The sequence below is a fragment of the Haliotis rufescens genome, unplaced genomic scaffold, assembly GCF_023055435.1.
Source record: "Haliotis rufescens isolate VD_foot unplaced genomic scaffold, xgHalRufe1.0.p SCAF_4, whole genome shotgun sequence".
NCBI lineage: Eukaryota > Metazoa > Mollusca > Gastropoda > Lepetellida > Haliotidae > Haliotis > Haliotis rufescens.
Genome location: NW_025964112.1, coordinates 31,012,764 through 31,029,083, shown reverse-complemented (window position 1 = coordinate 31,029,083; position 16,320 = coordinate 31,012,764). Strand labels below are relative to the sequence as shown.

The window sequence follows — 16,320 nt, the reverse complement described above, 5'->3', positions numbered from 1 at the left end:
CTTCTTTTTGGTCTGCTGCCAGGAAATCTTCCAGGTACCCATGCATTCATCCTAGCTTGAGGTGGGCAAACCTGATGACTGGTGCTGTAATCCTGGTAAACAACCAAGGGGCTATTGATATCCTGAATGGTAAGACCTGGAACTCATATCGTCGACCATTGATTGCGAAGCGCAGGTACTTCTGTGACAATGGGTGTATGGGGATGTGAAGATAGACGTCTTATAGGTTGGGGCTGATGAGCCAATTTCCTGTCCTCAAAATCGACCGCAACTTCCGTACGGAATCCATCTGTAACTTTAGAGAAGGTACCAGGAATGATTTGTTGAGGATCTTTAAGTCTATTATCATCCTCATGTCGGGCAAATTCTTCTTTTTCGTTTGGTTGGACAGCTCTTAAACGAATCTGTGCTCGTAGTTGTTGACACTGTACCCAGAGTAGCTGTGAAGACATCTAGACATGAGTGCATTCTGACTATGGTGTCTAGCTGGCTGTGGATAAGTCCGACTTGATCTGTCCTAATAGTCATATGAGTCTCTCCTGATATGCTATCATATGATGTCTGCAACGGAGGAATGATCTGCCTGATTCCGGCAACAAACCAGTTGATATATGTGCCAATGTCCATTGAATGTTTGGACGCCATAGACAGGTCTTTAATCCGGTAAGCAGGTAATGTGACCTTAGTATTAGGGTTGCGTACTAGCTTCATAAAGTCCTCGTCCAAAACTTGATGGTCCGGAAGTGGAGAATCATGGGTTTGATACATCTTCCGCTTCAATGGAGGTAAGGTTAGCTGGTCATCATGTCTGAGCTTGAGTAGACTTTCAGAAGCATAACTCGGCCACGGCAATGTCTGGTGGATATGTTGAGATGATGTAGGAGCATGACATCCTCCGTATTCCGGCATCTTATCTGGTGAATTTTCTGTCATTGGAGGTTGGAGTATAGGCATAAGATGATATAACTCTTCAATGAGTTCCACAAAGCTGTATCAATCTGTATAATCCCGCTGGGGTGAATTGTCAGAATGATTAACCTCCTCATATAGGTCCAATTCCGCCTCAGAATGACCGTGGGTAACTCCCGGGAGGGGTGGATGTTCATCATAATCCATACACTCAACGTGTTCCCCGTGTGGTTCATCATCCGCTGGTGTCCAGTAAGGTCCGTGCAGCTTGTGATGACTGCCCATGTATAAAGGAACTCGTATGGTCCTCCATCAAGGGATGATGGTCCTCCATCAAACCGCTAGGCTGTTCCATGATGTATCTCAGTCTCTGTCGGTAGTACCTGGATGGTCCCGTGCGGTCCGTGCGGCCCGTGCGGTCCGAGCAGTCAGTTGATGATGACTTTGCAGTTGAAGTGACACTCCCATCAACCGTGGTCAACCGTGGGGTCCGTGCAGTGACCGTATAGTGTCTTAGATGGGGAAGATGGTCTTGCAGTACCCTGACAGGACCCAAGCGTAGATCTAGATGCCCATGTCTCACAGGAGGGTAAACACCTAGAACACCTAATTGTGTGTAGTTGACAGTGAAGAGGACGTCTGTTGAAAATCTGAAAATTAAGTCAATGTGACTGAAGCCAAAATACAGGATTAATGTCAAAGTTGTAGCAGGGGTAGAGGATTCACAAGAATTATCTAAATTGTATGTGTCTGTTGTTGTTGTTGCGACATAGGCGGGACCTAAGCACTTAATTGCTGTGTGACTATATTGGATCAGGAGATCAGACGCTGTGATTTTGCTGACATACCCTCATTGTTCCAGCTTTACTTACCTGCAGGTTGCTGTGATATTCCTAAATTATTGTTGAATGCTGTTGTACAGCATTCACATTCACTCTTTTCCAGTGTGTTGTGTGTATTGTCCAGACTGTAACTTGTGTGGTGTTTGTGTGTGCAGGGGTGCAAGTGCAGATTGACTCTGCTGTCGAGGATGATGGACCAACTGTGACGGTGGCTAAGGAGGCTGACTTCTTGGTAGGCTATGCAACAGCACCTGGGTATGTGTCCTACCGCAGCAAGTCCAAAGGGTCCTGGTACATCAGTAAGCTCACGAAGATGCTGGATACACATGCACACACGTACGTAGCTAGTTTAGTTACAATGCACAGTTTCCAACTGTTCCTAAGTGGCAAACCTACTAACTCTTGGTACCCCTGTACCTTTTGTAAGCTTTTGTAAGCTCTTTTCTAAGTCTAAATGCAAAATATACCAGAAAGTATAAGAAACAATACAGTAATAGCCTTGAATTCGATGACAATGTGTGAGAGAAAGACCACATAAACCTTTCACTTAGAGTGATGTGTAACACCCTGTGTTCTAGGTAGAGTGATGTGTAACACCCTGTGTTGTATGTTCTAGGTAGAGTGATGTGTCACACCCTGTGTTCTAGGTCGAGTGATGTGTAGCACCCTGTGTTGTATGTTCTTATTAGAGTGATGTGTAACACCCTGTGTTGTATGTTCTAGGTAGAGTGCTGTGTAACACCCTGTGTTGTATGTTCTAGGTAGAGTGATGTGTAACACCCTGTGTTGTATGTTCTAGGTAGAGTGATGTGTAACACCCTGTGTTGTATGTTCTAGGTAGAGTGATGTGTCACACCCTGTGTTCTAGGTCGAGTGATGTGTAGCACCCTGTGTTGTATGTTCTTATTAGAGTGATGTGTAACACCCTGTGTTGTATGTTCTACATAGAGTGATGTGTAACACCCTGTGTTGTATGTTCTAGGTAGAGTGCTGTGTAACACCCTGTGTTGTATGTTCTAGGTAGAGTGGTTTGTAACACCCTGTGTTGTATGTTCTAGGTAGAGTGATGTGTAACACCCTGTGTTGTATGTTCTAGGTAGAGTGCTGTGTAACACCCTGTGTTGTATGTTCTAGGTAGAGTGATGTGTAACACCCTGTGTTGTATGTTCTAGGTAGAGTGCTGTGTAACACCCTGTGTTGTATGTTCTAGGTAGAGTGGTTTGGAACACCATGTGTTGTATGTTCTAGGTAGAGTGGTTTGGAACACCATGTGTTGTATGTTCTAGGTAGAATGATGTGTAACACCCTGTGTTGTATGTTCTAGGTGTTGTATGTTCTAGGTAGAGTGATGTGTAACACCCTGTGTTGTATGTTCTACATAGAGTGATGTGTAACACCCTGTGTTGTATGTTCTAGGTAGAGTGATGTGTAACACCCTGTGTTGTATGTTCTAGGTAGAGTGATGTGTAACACCCTGTGTTGTATGTTCTAGGTAGAGTGCTGTGTAACACCCTGTGTTGTATGTTCTAGGTAGAGTGATGTGTAACACCCTGTGTTGTATGTTCTAGGTAGAGTGCTGTGTAACACCCTGTGTTGTATGTTCTAGGTAGAGTGGTTTGGAACACCATGTGTTGTATGTTCTAGGTAGAATGATGTGTAACACCCTGTGTTGTATGTTCTAGGTGTTGTATGTTCTAGGTAGAGTGATGTGTAACACCCTGTGTTGTATGTTCTACATAGAGTGATGTGTAACACCCTGTGGTAAAATGGTGTCCAACCTCGATCTCCCGTCCATAGTATTTACAATATCCAGTTACAATATGTGAGTGAGTGAGTGAGTGAGTATGGTTTTACGCCGCTTTTAGCAATATTCCAGCAATATCACGGCGAGGGACACCAGAAATGGGCTTCACACATTGTACCCATGTCGGGAATCGAACCCGGGTCTTTGGCGTGAAGAGCGAACGCTTTAACCACTAGGCTACCCGACAGCCCCGTTACAATATGTAAAATAGGCAGAAAGGACAGAGAATCAGAATAAGATAGTTATTATCTGATATATGTTAGTATAGAATTCTTTTATATGATAGATACAAAATTGAACTGTTGTCATGAGTGATCACAACTTGAAATTAAGACAAGATGTAATTTGGATGAAACGGTTGTGGAAGTGGAGCTACTAGCTAGTGGAATGCAGAATGTAGGCTTTACCCCTGTGAAGTGTCCCCAATGCAGCAACTGTTGCCCTGCAACTAATGTTGCTAAGCAACCCATATTGCTATGCAGCTAGCGCTGCTAGGTAAGTACTGTTGCCAGATATTGAGTGATGGCAACTATTGATGCCAAGCTGACCATCCGCTCTAAAAGGACACTACGCCATTCGCTGTTGAGCAGAATGGACAAATTGGTTCCTGCTGTTAACCCTATCCTATATAATTTATAATTTTGGATGTATCCCAAGATGCCAAATGTAAATTGTAATGCAGTCAACCAAGACCCCATCCCTCCGGAGGAGGTGAAATTGTTAACAGCTGTACGAGCTGATGTTAGAATGACGTGACGGTTGGGGAGTATCGGTGGTGACGTCATATGACCAAGGGTAGTGACGTCATATGACCAAGGGAAGTGACATTTGGAGAGAAATGATGTATGGTTGCTATGGGGGTAAGGGGGGTTGGGGTGTTTATAGCATTGTTTGGTGGGGTAGTTTGTGAGGGTTAGTCTAGTCAGTTACTATGCGGAGCTAACCAAGAACTGATTTTGCTTAATAATGCTAAATCATATTTTATTGAATTTTCATTTGCTAAATGAAAAATATTTAGCCATGATCACATTTTCTTTTTTAAGGGTTGCTCTGAACTTTGGTGAAAGTGTTGAGTTTGTATCATGTAGTGGAATACATTCTTATTGTCGAAGGAAAACATAATTCATGAGAATGTTTTTAATCTTGTAAACGGAAGTTGAATGTAAATTCATGTTCTTTGATCTAACTTTGCTGGCTATGAGGTCTTTAAGAGAAGATGTTGCTAATCATTATATATTTTATAAAACAGACAAAGTTGACATTTTTTTCATCATTCTAATAATGTTTTCCCGTCTGTCTTTAATATGATGTGATGCATCATTTGGAAGACCAGTAACTATTCTTGCATCCTCTACTTGAAAGTTTTGCTATGTGATTCATCTGTTCTGTTTGCGCACACATCCCAAACTTCACATGCATATCTAAAATGCAACCTTATAAAATCTGTTAATACCCTTCATTACGAGACAAAGTGTATATTTTCAACACAATAAGACACCACTTAAATGGGTAGATTATGGTTAAATATCACATTGTATTATATGTTCAGTGTTAGTATAAATAATCCCATGCAGCAGTAAGTATGATCAAAATTTAAGTTTTTATCTTAATTTGGAGACATAACTCATTTGGCACCAACACACGCCTCTGACAGCTTTGTGGCTGCCGCGGCACGGACACAGTGGTTTGAGTAAATCTGGGGAAACCCCACGGCATGAGAGATAGTTGACATCATCTTGCCATATTTCTTCTCGGTAATAATAGTCAAATATTCAACTATAACTTTTAAAAAATCTATTTCACCGAAAACTGATGTGGATGCGCCATCTTGCGTGACAGTAATGAGAGAATGATGTTACTAAGGATACATTAGATCTCAGGGGAGGTAATTTGAACTGGGTTGTGACCTTTAAAGATCTCGTCTTGGATAGAGCTTCATTCACAAAGACCTGTTCTGGTTGTTGCAGGGAGGACCTGCTGAGCATTCTCACAAAGGTGAATAACGAGGTTGGGACGGAGCTGGGGCCACATGGGCAAAAGCAGTCACCGGCACCACAGTTCACACTCACAAAAAGGCTAATCTTCAAGAAGTTGGACTCTACTGCATAGACATCATCTGTGATTAGATTATACACAGATTATCAACTATAACGAAGTAGATATATCCTACTTGACACAAAATGCGGAATGAACAGTACAGCTGCTTTTTGTTTGTTTGTTGTTAAATGCAGCACTCAGCAGTATTGCAGTCTGTTCAAGACAATCCAGTGATGGACATAATGAGTATCGATCCACACAATTTGAATAAGATGACATGCATGAACCAAGTCAACGTGTCTGACCACCCGATCCCTCTTACGACAAGCAGTCGAAAAGCTGCTATTTGAGCAACATTATTGTTTCAGAGAAAATGATTAATTTGATTTATTATTTATTTTGGGGGAATTAGAGTTTTAAATACCCGCATTCCCGACTGTTTGAGAGGGGCTGTTTTTGTCTCAGATGGCCAACTTTAAAAAGTCATATTGTTCGGCATTCTTAGTGTACATTGATCAATTGGAAGGGGTGCTAATCGGGATTGTTCACTAGCCAATATATTAGCAAATATTGCTGTGGGCGCTTATTACGCCGAATACGGTAATTGTGTTTTATACATGCTACGTGTTCTTACGTGTCGAACATACAGTTGTGCAAATTTGAAAAAAACTAGTCTCACACTTGTCATTATGATCTTAATAATTTGATTGTCAGATACCCTGGATCACATGTCTGGGCGTTGCACCACTAGATGAATGTATGAATCCAGTCTTGTCTCTATATTTGAAAATAAACTTCTATGTGGTATGTAATTGTGGTTTGAAATTTCTGACCAATCATTGTACTTTTCAAGGTCATAGAAGCATGTTGTATAACAACATTATGGCACTATTAGTATTACAGCTGTATTCCAGTGGCCTGTAAGTATTCAGCTGTGGACCACACAAGCCTGTGGTCGAGGTGCCACATGTAGATGACATAGGGGTACACAGTCCGCCAGGTCACACATAGGAACATTTTTTCATAAGCTCCTTTAAAAGCATTAAGTACTTGTGAATTTGTCCTATCCTAGAATACCAAATGTGGTAAGATATCTTGAAAAAAATTATTTGTGTATTGGGGTAGCAAATGAAGTTCTTTGCATTGATATAAATCTTAGGGCATACCACCATACCTCTACCGAGGAATTGAGTCATCTTTCTATGTTCACAGATGCCACATACACAGGACATGCCATAGCAAATATATACAGTACATTAGGAAACAAAACAATGTTTCAGGAATAATAAGCTGTTGATTGTTAAGTGTACAATGGAGCCAATTAAAGCCATATAGAAGCTGTAGTCCAGTATGTGTCGCTCTGTTTGTAGGAGTAAATGGTAATGTAGTAAGATTGTGATGATCCTGAAACTCAGTCTCACCTCTGGGCAGTACAGTACAGAGATGGGGCACACTCTGCTTAGTTTTGCTTTTCAAGTTTCAAAAAAGATGGTGCATCTTCAACATTCTTACCTATGAATGTCCTGAATCCCATTGTTACATATCTAAAAGGCAGTACAATACAGTGACTGACATCTGTGACATGCTTACAGCTGCCAACTATGAAACTATGCCATTCCATTACCTCATTCAGTCAGTATGGTTTTACCCCACTTTTAGCAATATTACACCAATATAATAGCTGATGATACCAAAATTGGGCTTGACACATGCACACATGAGAATTGAACCCAGGTATGATGAGCAAACACTGTAGCCACTGGCCTTCCCAACTGCCCCTGCTTCATTCAGACTACAGCATAGGTTATGTGTACTGTTATCATTGCCCTAGTGAGGAATATGAAACTACTATGCTTTGTTTGTTTGTTGTTTAACTCTGCACTCAGCAAACTTCCAGCTATATGACAGCGGTCTGTAAATAATCAAGTCTGGGCCTGACAATCAAGTGAATGACAATCATGAATCATGAGCATTAATCAATGCAATTGGGACACGATGACATGCATCAACTAAGTCAGCAAGCATGACCACCCAATCCTGTTAGTCGCCTCTTACGACAAGCATAGTCGCCTCTTACGGCAATCATGGGTCCCTGAAGACCTATTCTCCCCCCGGATCTTCATGGGTTGAAATTACTATGCAACAGGCATATTTCATGAGAAATACTAGAAAACACCAGCAAAGGATACTGAAAAGTTTGTCATCTTTATTCACAGCATAGGAGCTTTTTAATATAACAATTCACAGATTAATTTAGTGACATGATATATATGATTAAGGTACACCCAAAGATATGACAAACAAGCATAAAAAGAATGTACAGCTTGGTATGAAGCGATGACATGTGACACTGCACATGCTGGAATGACACTCAGACACATTCACTCGATATATAAGGCACCAGTACACAGCAAGTATTGAAACATGGTGCTGTCAACCTGCATGTATCATCACACACAAGGCTACTCATCCTTCCAAGTACCATGCCTATTCCCTGCAGTCAATGTGAAAGGCTTGTGTCATGACTGGCACAGCCCCACATCAAAGGGGTGAACATTCTCAATCACAAGACAGCACTTACTGAAGAATGTTGACACTGCTGTGTCATTAGGATTGAACATGAGGCCTATATCTATAGTGTACAGTCAAACCACCATGACATGCTAACACATGATAACAATCTCCATCACATATTGTACTACTGTTTTCTTGTTTAACTTGTAAATATATCCATCACCAAAACTGTGAAATAGCATGAATAGGATCAAGGTAATCAACACATTGCTACATAAGGATAGCTAAATCTCTCCTGTTTACCCAGTAACACTCCTGGCCTGCCAAATATTAAATATGACTTCCATAAAAAGTCGGATGTGATTTCTATGCAAAAAGAAATACAAAACTTGAAGCTGTCATGTGTAGAAAATTCACATAAACCATCTTAAAGTTGTTTATTTGTGTTTAGTGGCTAGCCTTACCACACAGAATGGGAAGCATTGATGTGCAGATTGCTCCTTACTATGCAACACTATATATTATATTAATTTTTTTTAGGGGAATGAGGCCCCCTTAAGTCTATGGAAGGGCATGGTGGAGATATGCGTCTAGAAAGTGTATAACACATTCTCTGTGCGACAACATCCCAGAGGCCTGGTCTACAGAGATGTACCACTAATGTAACATCTTCCCATGCACACCATCTATCATGACAATGCACTCATACACAGATACACAACAACTAAATGCAAGTAAGCTGATAAGTCAGACACGAGCACATGATGATGCTTAGGTAAAAGGACTTCATCACTATGGATATTTACATTCCATGAGGATGTGGCACCTATTGGGTATGTTGCTATAGTAACCAGACACCTGCAAGTGTCCCAACGAGAGATTTATGTTATAGGTATGACTGGGTCCTCTATACAGACTAGCACTTTAAATAGCTGTTAACATCACCACCTTGACAACGTCTTTTAATTAAATTCCAATTGCAACAAAGTTATGCTATGTATTTTAGGATTAAAACAAGGGCTTCAACTACAACACACACATTCTGTTTAAAACAGAAATGTGACTAGCGGAAGGCTAATTTTGTCTTTGTCCTGAAAATAGACTCATCTCCATCTGCTTTTCCATGTAACAGTCAAACTGTGACATTATCCTATTCTTCAGTAATGATTCATAATGGCAATCATCCAATGGTATGAGACTGTTACAACACACAAATTAACGTTTTAACCTTCACCAAGACTTCATGTACTTCCAGTAGTCCAGAGTCTACAAAGCTGAACGGGGTAGCAGTTTTACAAGAGGGGGTGGGGAATGTTGTGCTCCCGCTGTGACTGACGACTGGCATCTGCATGACTTCACTTGCGGGGCTGCTGGATGTTCATGTTGGTTCTGGGAGGAGCATGGCGGTCGATGGCTGGCATAGGCTTCTCATGGTATGCCTTCACAGCTGCAGCTGGGAAGTCCTTGTCCCCCTACAAGCAATACATAGAAAACACAACCTTAGAAAACAGATTTGTAAACAACCGAGAACCACATAATATTTGTCATCTCTTTAGAATTTCCAGACAGGCAGCCATGTTGTGTAGTCTTTCATCTAAAGTGGTTCTCTTGTACATTATTGAACTAATGAACTACACTTGTTTGTATCGCTCCACCAGCCTTGTGGTAGGGAACATGCCAACTGTTTAGCATCATGGACCTAATGTTTTACTCAAGTAGATGTTGCACAGTTAGGGTAGCTTGGTCAAATCAGATCAAGTAGTGCTGATGTTTCACAGAACTTCTCAGGGACTCCAGTCACATGTGAGCCAAACCAAGCAAACTAATGCTTATTTCCCACTATATCATGGTGGCCATTAAACGGCAAGAAAAAGTGAACAAATTTATTGTGTTTTTTTTATCGCAAATACCAATTTCCTAGATGCCATTAAGTCAATTCCCAAGAAAAAAAAGCATATCATTCATAGAAAGTATTTAAATGTCCAAGTGAAAGTGGTCAAATCCGTAATCAAATTCCAAACAAATCTATTTGGGTGTGTGGCCTAAAGCTACTGGCATAAGGTGTTGCAGTAGCGGTGCATGACAAATGTTTCCACTGGCTGATATGTACCGGTAGACTGTGTTGTAGTGTCTATCTGCTATATAATATATCTTGTGATGCCTAGCAGCTATACCGATATGTGACGAAGCGGTCAATCAAGAGAAATTTAAAAGTGAATATCGCTGCATACTTTATTGAGTGTGTGAAACGACCTTTGATCATGAAATTGTGAATTATGAAAACAACAATGAACGTCTAACTCACTTTATATGACAACAAGCGTAGGTTACTTGGGACCATTGTTGACCCTGAATCCCCCAGGGCAACAAGTGTGTAAGCATATCATCAATCATATCAACTGATTATTATAACTGCCATACCTTTGTCACAGCTCCAGACACTAGTATAGTCTGATGATGTTTGTCAGGTTTTGCCTCCCTGAAACACAGCATGGTTATCATGGATCTAGGGAAATAGTTAACCATAAGCCATAGAAGTGCTTACACCATTAAATATGTAGGTGTTTTTTTCTAGGACTAGGAGATTATGACAACATTAAAATGACAGATAATTTCAGATGTGTTAAATGTTTTCACTCTTATATCATGTCTACTCCAAAACTAATCATAAGAAGTCAACATTATCAATTGAGTACACTCAACATGCTCAATTTAAGATCCACGCTTTTATTGGCAACTAATAAATAGGTCAATACACATTTTGGAGCTGCCATTTTACAATTCAACACTCAACTAAAAAAAGTATCATTCTGATACATGCTGTCAGTAGAGATGCAAGATTATAAAGATCATGATAATATATAAAACTAGTCTACCATTATTTTCCCTTATGTTCTCTCCTAATTTCCACTCATCAATACCATCTCAGCAGAACCTGTAGCAGAGTAAAGGTGAGCAGCACTGAGCTGGAGCAAGACACTGGGACAAGCTCAGCCTACCCTGACCCCCAACATGACGGTTTACAGTAGCTGGAGCTTGACTGTAGTAAACCCGTCACGTTGGGGGTCAGGGTAGGCTGAGCTTGTCCCAGGGTGAAGGAGGAAGAGAGAAGAGAAAATGATAAAATGCACATGGGGAGCTAAACAGTTAAAGGGAACCTTACCCACTACCAAACTCCTCCTCTTCCTCTGCCGTGGGGGTTTCAGCTACTGGAGTACCTGCTGGGTGAGTCTTGGAAGCTACTCGCATACCTCCCACCTTCACTGCAATACAAGCCAATGCTCATCTTGTAGTGCCTTACCATTCAACCATGTATCAGAACATTGGGATACCATATAAACATGTATGTCCCACCAGGAAAGCAAAACTGCGGTATAAGTCCAGCTAATCCAGTCAGATGTGTGCCCTTTCTTTTGTCAGACTGTCAGATTACATTTTGTTGAACATAAGGCATTATCATGATTGTGGCAAACTGGACATGTTCATTTCTCAAAATATGAACATATATTTTAAGCAAGAAAGCATTTATTACAAAAAGCATATCTTTGACTGTTGAACGGACAAGTACAATTGGTACTTGTTTCACAGAAATATGCACATCTGTCACCAATAGTTATACAAGTGATAGTCCCAATCACACCTTTGAATTGGGTTGGGCTGGACAAAATACAACCATGTTTTTCATAGATATTTCTTGAATTTGCTGCACAGTTCTCTTGTTCAAATAGTTATCTTTAAAGGCTGGAATGATATGATTTGTTGTTCTTGTTCCAACTGCAAGAAAACGAAATATGTAAAAAAACATATTTTGTCCTAATGTACTCCAGTCTCCATTCAAAAGGCCTATTCCTAAGTCAATTTAACAGCTTTGATGTCAATCTAGCAAGCATATTTTTTAATGTGGTAATTTTGCAAGTAATTATTCTGAAAATAATACCTATTTGATCCTTACTTTTAGTTCCAAAAGATTTGATGGCCTAGTAGTCCTAGCATACATCAGCTGTATATAGTATCACAATGATCAATGATTTCATTACAAGTGTCATACTAAATTTGACCATGTTGACTGGAAAACTACGACCTAGCTCAGTCATGCATCAGTGTATGAGTTTGGTTTTATGCCGCTTTTAGCAATATTCCAGCAATATCATGATGGGGAACACCAGAAATTGTACCCATGTAGGGAATCAAACCTGGGTCTTTGGTGTGACAAGCAAACACTTAAACCACTAGGCTATCCAACCGCCCCCAATCATGCAAGGAAGGTCAGACTGGAACTTTTTCTCATCCATAAAAATAACAAGATGCTTTCAAGATTAACACTTAAAATAAACAAGTTCATCACACTCATCAAATTCGCTTTGCATTTTGTATGAGCTATACATACATGAGCCTGTCGTACTTCTACAGAGAATTATTATTATTATTATTATTATTATTATTAGGGTGGAGAGAAGAGATGACAAGAAGGAAGACATTTCTAGTCGCCGAACTATAAAACCTAATGCAGGAATGTGCTGGAATTTTGAAGTTGGAAGAAATGATCAACTTAAGTTACTGAGAGTTGCTGTTGTCTTGTTTGCACACACAATAGTAGGAACATTTTGTTTATGCATATGCATAGAAATTTCAACAACGCCCATGCCTGGGCACATATCAATATTAATGCGTAACCAGATTTGTATATGTTTGATCTTTTTAACAAACTAAAATGTGCTATTTCACTTACTGGTATATACATATTTAACATGAGTTATAAACAGAATGCTACACTCAAACTCGTTAGATGCCGTTTATGTGAAATTCATGAAGTCTCTATGGTAAATAATGGGAAAGAATGCAGTATTTTCTATGTATTTTGAGAGCAAGTACTGCCACATAATCTTGGCAAGCTATTGGACATTCCAGAATTTTCTTTTGTTCATTTTTCAAGTTTTGAATTGACAACATTGTAAAAATATTTTTCAAAGCGTAGTCTTGATTGGAGGTTGCCAGTTTGAAACTTGTGTTGTGAGGCTGGTGAAATCTGCTCTCTGGTTGGCTTAATGAGATTGGGGACAGTCATAGACTTATACTTCAGTTGATTACATAGCCTGTTACCTGAATATCTAATACTTGACAGCAGGCTGACTAACCCACAAATGTAGTGACATTATTTGGGCTGCGAGTAATTCGGGTACTCGGGTTGGTCCTTTGTAGGACCCGGGTACCCACAGGACTATCCTCACCCGAAGTTAGTCACGTGATATATTTACTCTTTCATGGCAATAACAATAAAAGTCCATGGTTACACAACAAGTTGCTAATGTTGGCATTTCTTTCTCACTATGCTGACCTTTACATGACAGAGTAAAGATAAAGTTTCAGTCATCTTCAATGTGTGCATGAACAGGCTGCTTCATATGTGTATCTAAATAGTTTTTGGTGGGGTTGCGGTAAAACAATTCCATGGACATGTTATACCTAACCCTTGTATCCTATAGCGGGTACCTGGATAGTACATTTGGGCTCATCCCAGCCCTAATTAATATTTTAGTGTACGCCTTTGTGAATGCCCTTCTAGTCAATTGGGAGAAGGTTTACTACTGATTTACTATTTCACAGATAAACTCATGTTTGTTTAATCATATTGATTCAATTGCAGACTAACGGAACAGCACCCATCCTCCCTCCTTACATTCTTACTGTACTAATTACATGATAGTTGAAATGTAACAGAAATTTAAATTGACAAACAAGCAAAATAATTTAGCTGGGGCGTCACAACAGTCATCACTGGATTGTAAACAATGGTCAGTCAGTTCAACTCCATGCATGGCTGTAGCCGCCTAGTACAGTGGGGAGCTGTGACTGGTGGCAGCAATATCATGTAGAGAATCCTGCAAAAGGGCTACCTCTGTAAGGAGCTTGGTAATCACAATGATTGCCAATTGAGTAAACTATGCGTGAAACTACCCTGCTTGTTTTCTCTAAGAATACATAACCTAGCCTGGCGTAATTACCGTGATATACGTCATCTCTACTTCATGTACATGGCAAGGAGCCTAATCGAGATTATTGGGTGTAAATCTACAGCTTCACTTGTAAACTTATTCCAAAATGCACAATCAGCTAGGTATATGTAGCCAGCAGACATGTCTTGATACTTAGCTGTTATTAGGACTAACATGTGTATATACTTTAACTGTTATTAGGACTAACATGTGTTGATACTTTAATGTGACATTAGAATAAACATGTCTTGATGTAAACAAGATTCGTCTATGTGTACAAAAGTTCCAGCGGAACTTTTACTTCCAACAACTGTTTCTTTGTAAGTGCATATCGCGTCAAGTTCTTATCAAACTGAAATTTGTTCCCGTCATACAGGAACTTTTACACACACACGTTCTACCTTGAAAAACTGTTGAGTGTTTAAAAGAGGGATTTTTTAATGGGACTTTATTAAAAAAAAAGATTTTGGTTGTGTTTTGGGCTCTGCATTCTTTCCGATTCTGTCACAATTACATGTGTTCTCATTTGCCGTTATCATTAACTATCAAGATCTTTATCATGCTTTCCTTTTTCATCATATTCTTTTGTTTTTCGTTCATATTATGTTTATATGTATTGCTTACATGCTTAGTTTCCCTGTTTTTCAAGTCGTACATTAATAATATATAATATACATAAACACACCAAAATAACAGTTCCTGTGAACCCGAATTCTTCAATGCAGGGTCGAACATTTTCAATGCAATTTTATGTATAAAATCATGATATTTTTTCCGGGTCAGAATTAAATTTGGGTGAAACAAAAAAATGCTAACATTGATACTTTAGCTGTCATTAGGACCAACGTGTCTTGATACTTTAGCTGACATTATGACCAACATGTCTTGATACTTTAGCTGACATTATGACCAAGATGTTTGCAGACTTCAGCCGACATTAGGACCAACATGTGTTGATGCCTTACCCGACATTAGGACCAACACAATTTGATACTTCAGCTGAAACTAGGACCAACATGTCATGATACTTTAGCAGACATTAGGACCAACACAATTTGATACTTCAGCTGACATTAGGAACACCATAATTTGATACTTCAGCTGAAACTTGGACCAGCATGTCTTGATATTTCAGCCAACATTAGGCATGTTAGGACCAACATGTGTTCATTTGATTTTTTCAGTTTAAAATTTCTGAGAAAATAACAACTTGCTGATGAACTAAAAATAACATCTAAAACTGAGAAACATGCGTTAATCTTGTTACCATTTGAGTATATAAAAAAATGCTTAACCAACGAGGTTAAAAAGGGAAATAACCGCAACGATGATAATTAATTAGCCTAACCTTCTTCTCGCCCAACTTCCCAAAATATATATTAGTTTTCACTCAAATAACTTGATGAACAGGAATACATACCTGCAGGGGGATGTCCTCCCTTCAACTCACTCTCCTCGGTGTTAGGGGCAGCTGCTGACATCTCCAGAAAATTCTGAAATTGCAGCAATATTGGATGTAAACAACACTTGGACGAGCACCTGCGTCGTGGATTCTGTGAGTACTACGTCATCAAACCTTGTATACGCAAATTATCGAGACGTTTTACGGAACGGAAGTTGTGAGTTGCTCAGTATTTATCAAGCACTATTCGACACACTGATTGACAAAACGTGACCACGTTATTCTTAGCTAGACGTGTAACGACATCTTATTACAACGATTATAGAAACAGCCGAGGAAGGATGGATAGTCTTGACGCATCTGAAAAGAAGAAGATATCAGAGGTGATGAAGAAAGCCAGACATGGGTAAGTTGGCACTGGCACTCGCTTCACAGGTCTCGCGTATTTTCGATCCTTATGGTTAGTTAATTGTGCTAGGGTTAGGGTAGGTTACCTCTAACACTATCCTCAGCCCTTGATCCCCTTTTTTGGTTAAGCATCCGTTTATGACCCTTAAGGTTGGGCTCACTTGCCAATCAAAGTTTGCCTCCCTTTACGATCCTTGAAATTAGGCAACCCCTTACGACCCATAGTGTTAATTGAAAGTTAGGGTGTGAGTTAGCTATCGCTTTTAACGAATTAATCCAATGTAATTTGATGAAAATCTGTACATTTTTTATCAAGTTTAGATTTTCGTTGAGAGAATGGCAACTGCATATGCGCACAATAGTAAACAATCGGGTGCTGATCACTTGGTAAACAAGCACTGATTATTTGTG

At 39.8% G+C, this 16,320-nt stretch overlaps 3 protein-coding genes across 5 annotated transcripts in view; 2 read left to right on the top strand and 1 right to left on the bottom strand.

The window, feature by feature from the left end:
• The window catches only part of LOC124149539 (caspase-8-like), a 58,770-nt gene extending 52,366 nt beyond the window's left edge, over positions 1-6,404 (top strand). For all 3 annotated transcript variants that reach the window (XM_046521214.2, XM_046521212.2, XM_046521213.2), the window contains 2 exons: positions 1,907-2,087; positions 5,523-6,404. In XM_046521214.2, the coding sequence (XP_046377170.1) occupies positions 1,907-2,087; positions 5,523-5,664 (323 nt within the window). In that variant the 3' untranslated portion in view covers positions 5,665-6,404. The remainder of the gene's footprint in view (positions 1-1,906; positions 2,088-5,522) is intronic.
• Positions 6,405-7,781: 1,377 nt separating this feature from the next.
• LOC124149542 (death-associated protein 1-like) lies at positions 7,782-15,676 on the bottom strand. The gene is made up of 4 exons (XM_046521216.2): positions 15,520-15,676; positions 11,270-11,369; positions 10,528-10,585; positions 7,782-9,578 (listed from the first exon to the last, which is right to left on the bottom strand). The coding sequence occupies exons 1-4, from the start codon at positions 15,578-15,580 to the stop codon at positions 9,462-9,464; spliced, it is 336 nt and encodes a 111-aa protein (XP_046377172.1). The 5' UTR covers positions 15,581-15,676; the 3' UTR covers positions 7,782-9,461.
• LOC124149541 (pre-mRNA-splicing factor CWC25 homolog) overlaps positions 15,663-16,320 on the top strand; it is a 34,550-nt gene continuing 33,892 nt past the window's right edge. The window contains exon 1 of the mRNA XM_046521215.2: positions 15,663-15,907. Coding sequence (XP_046377171.2) covers positions 15,843-15,907 — 65 coding nt within the window. The 5' untranslated portion in view covers positions 15,663-15,842. The remainder of the gene's footprint in view (positions 15,908-16,320) is intronic.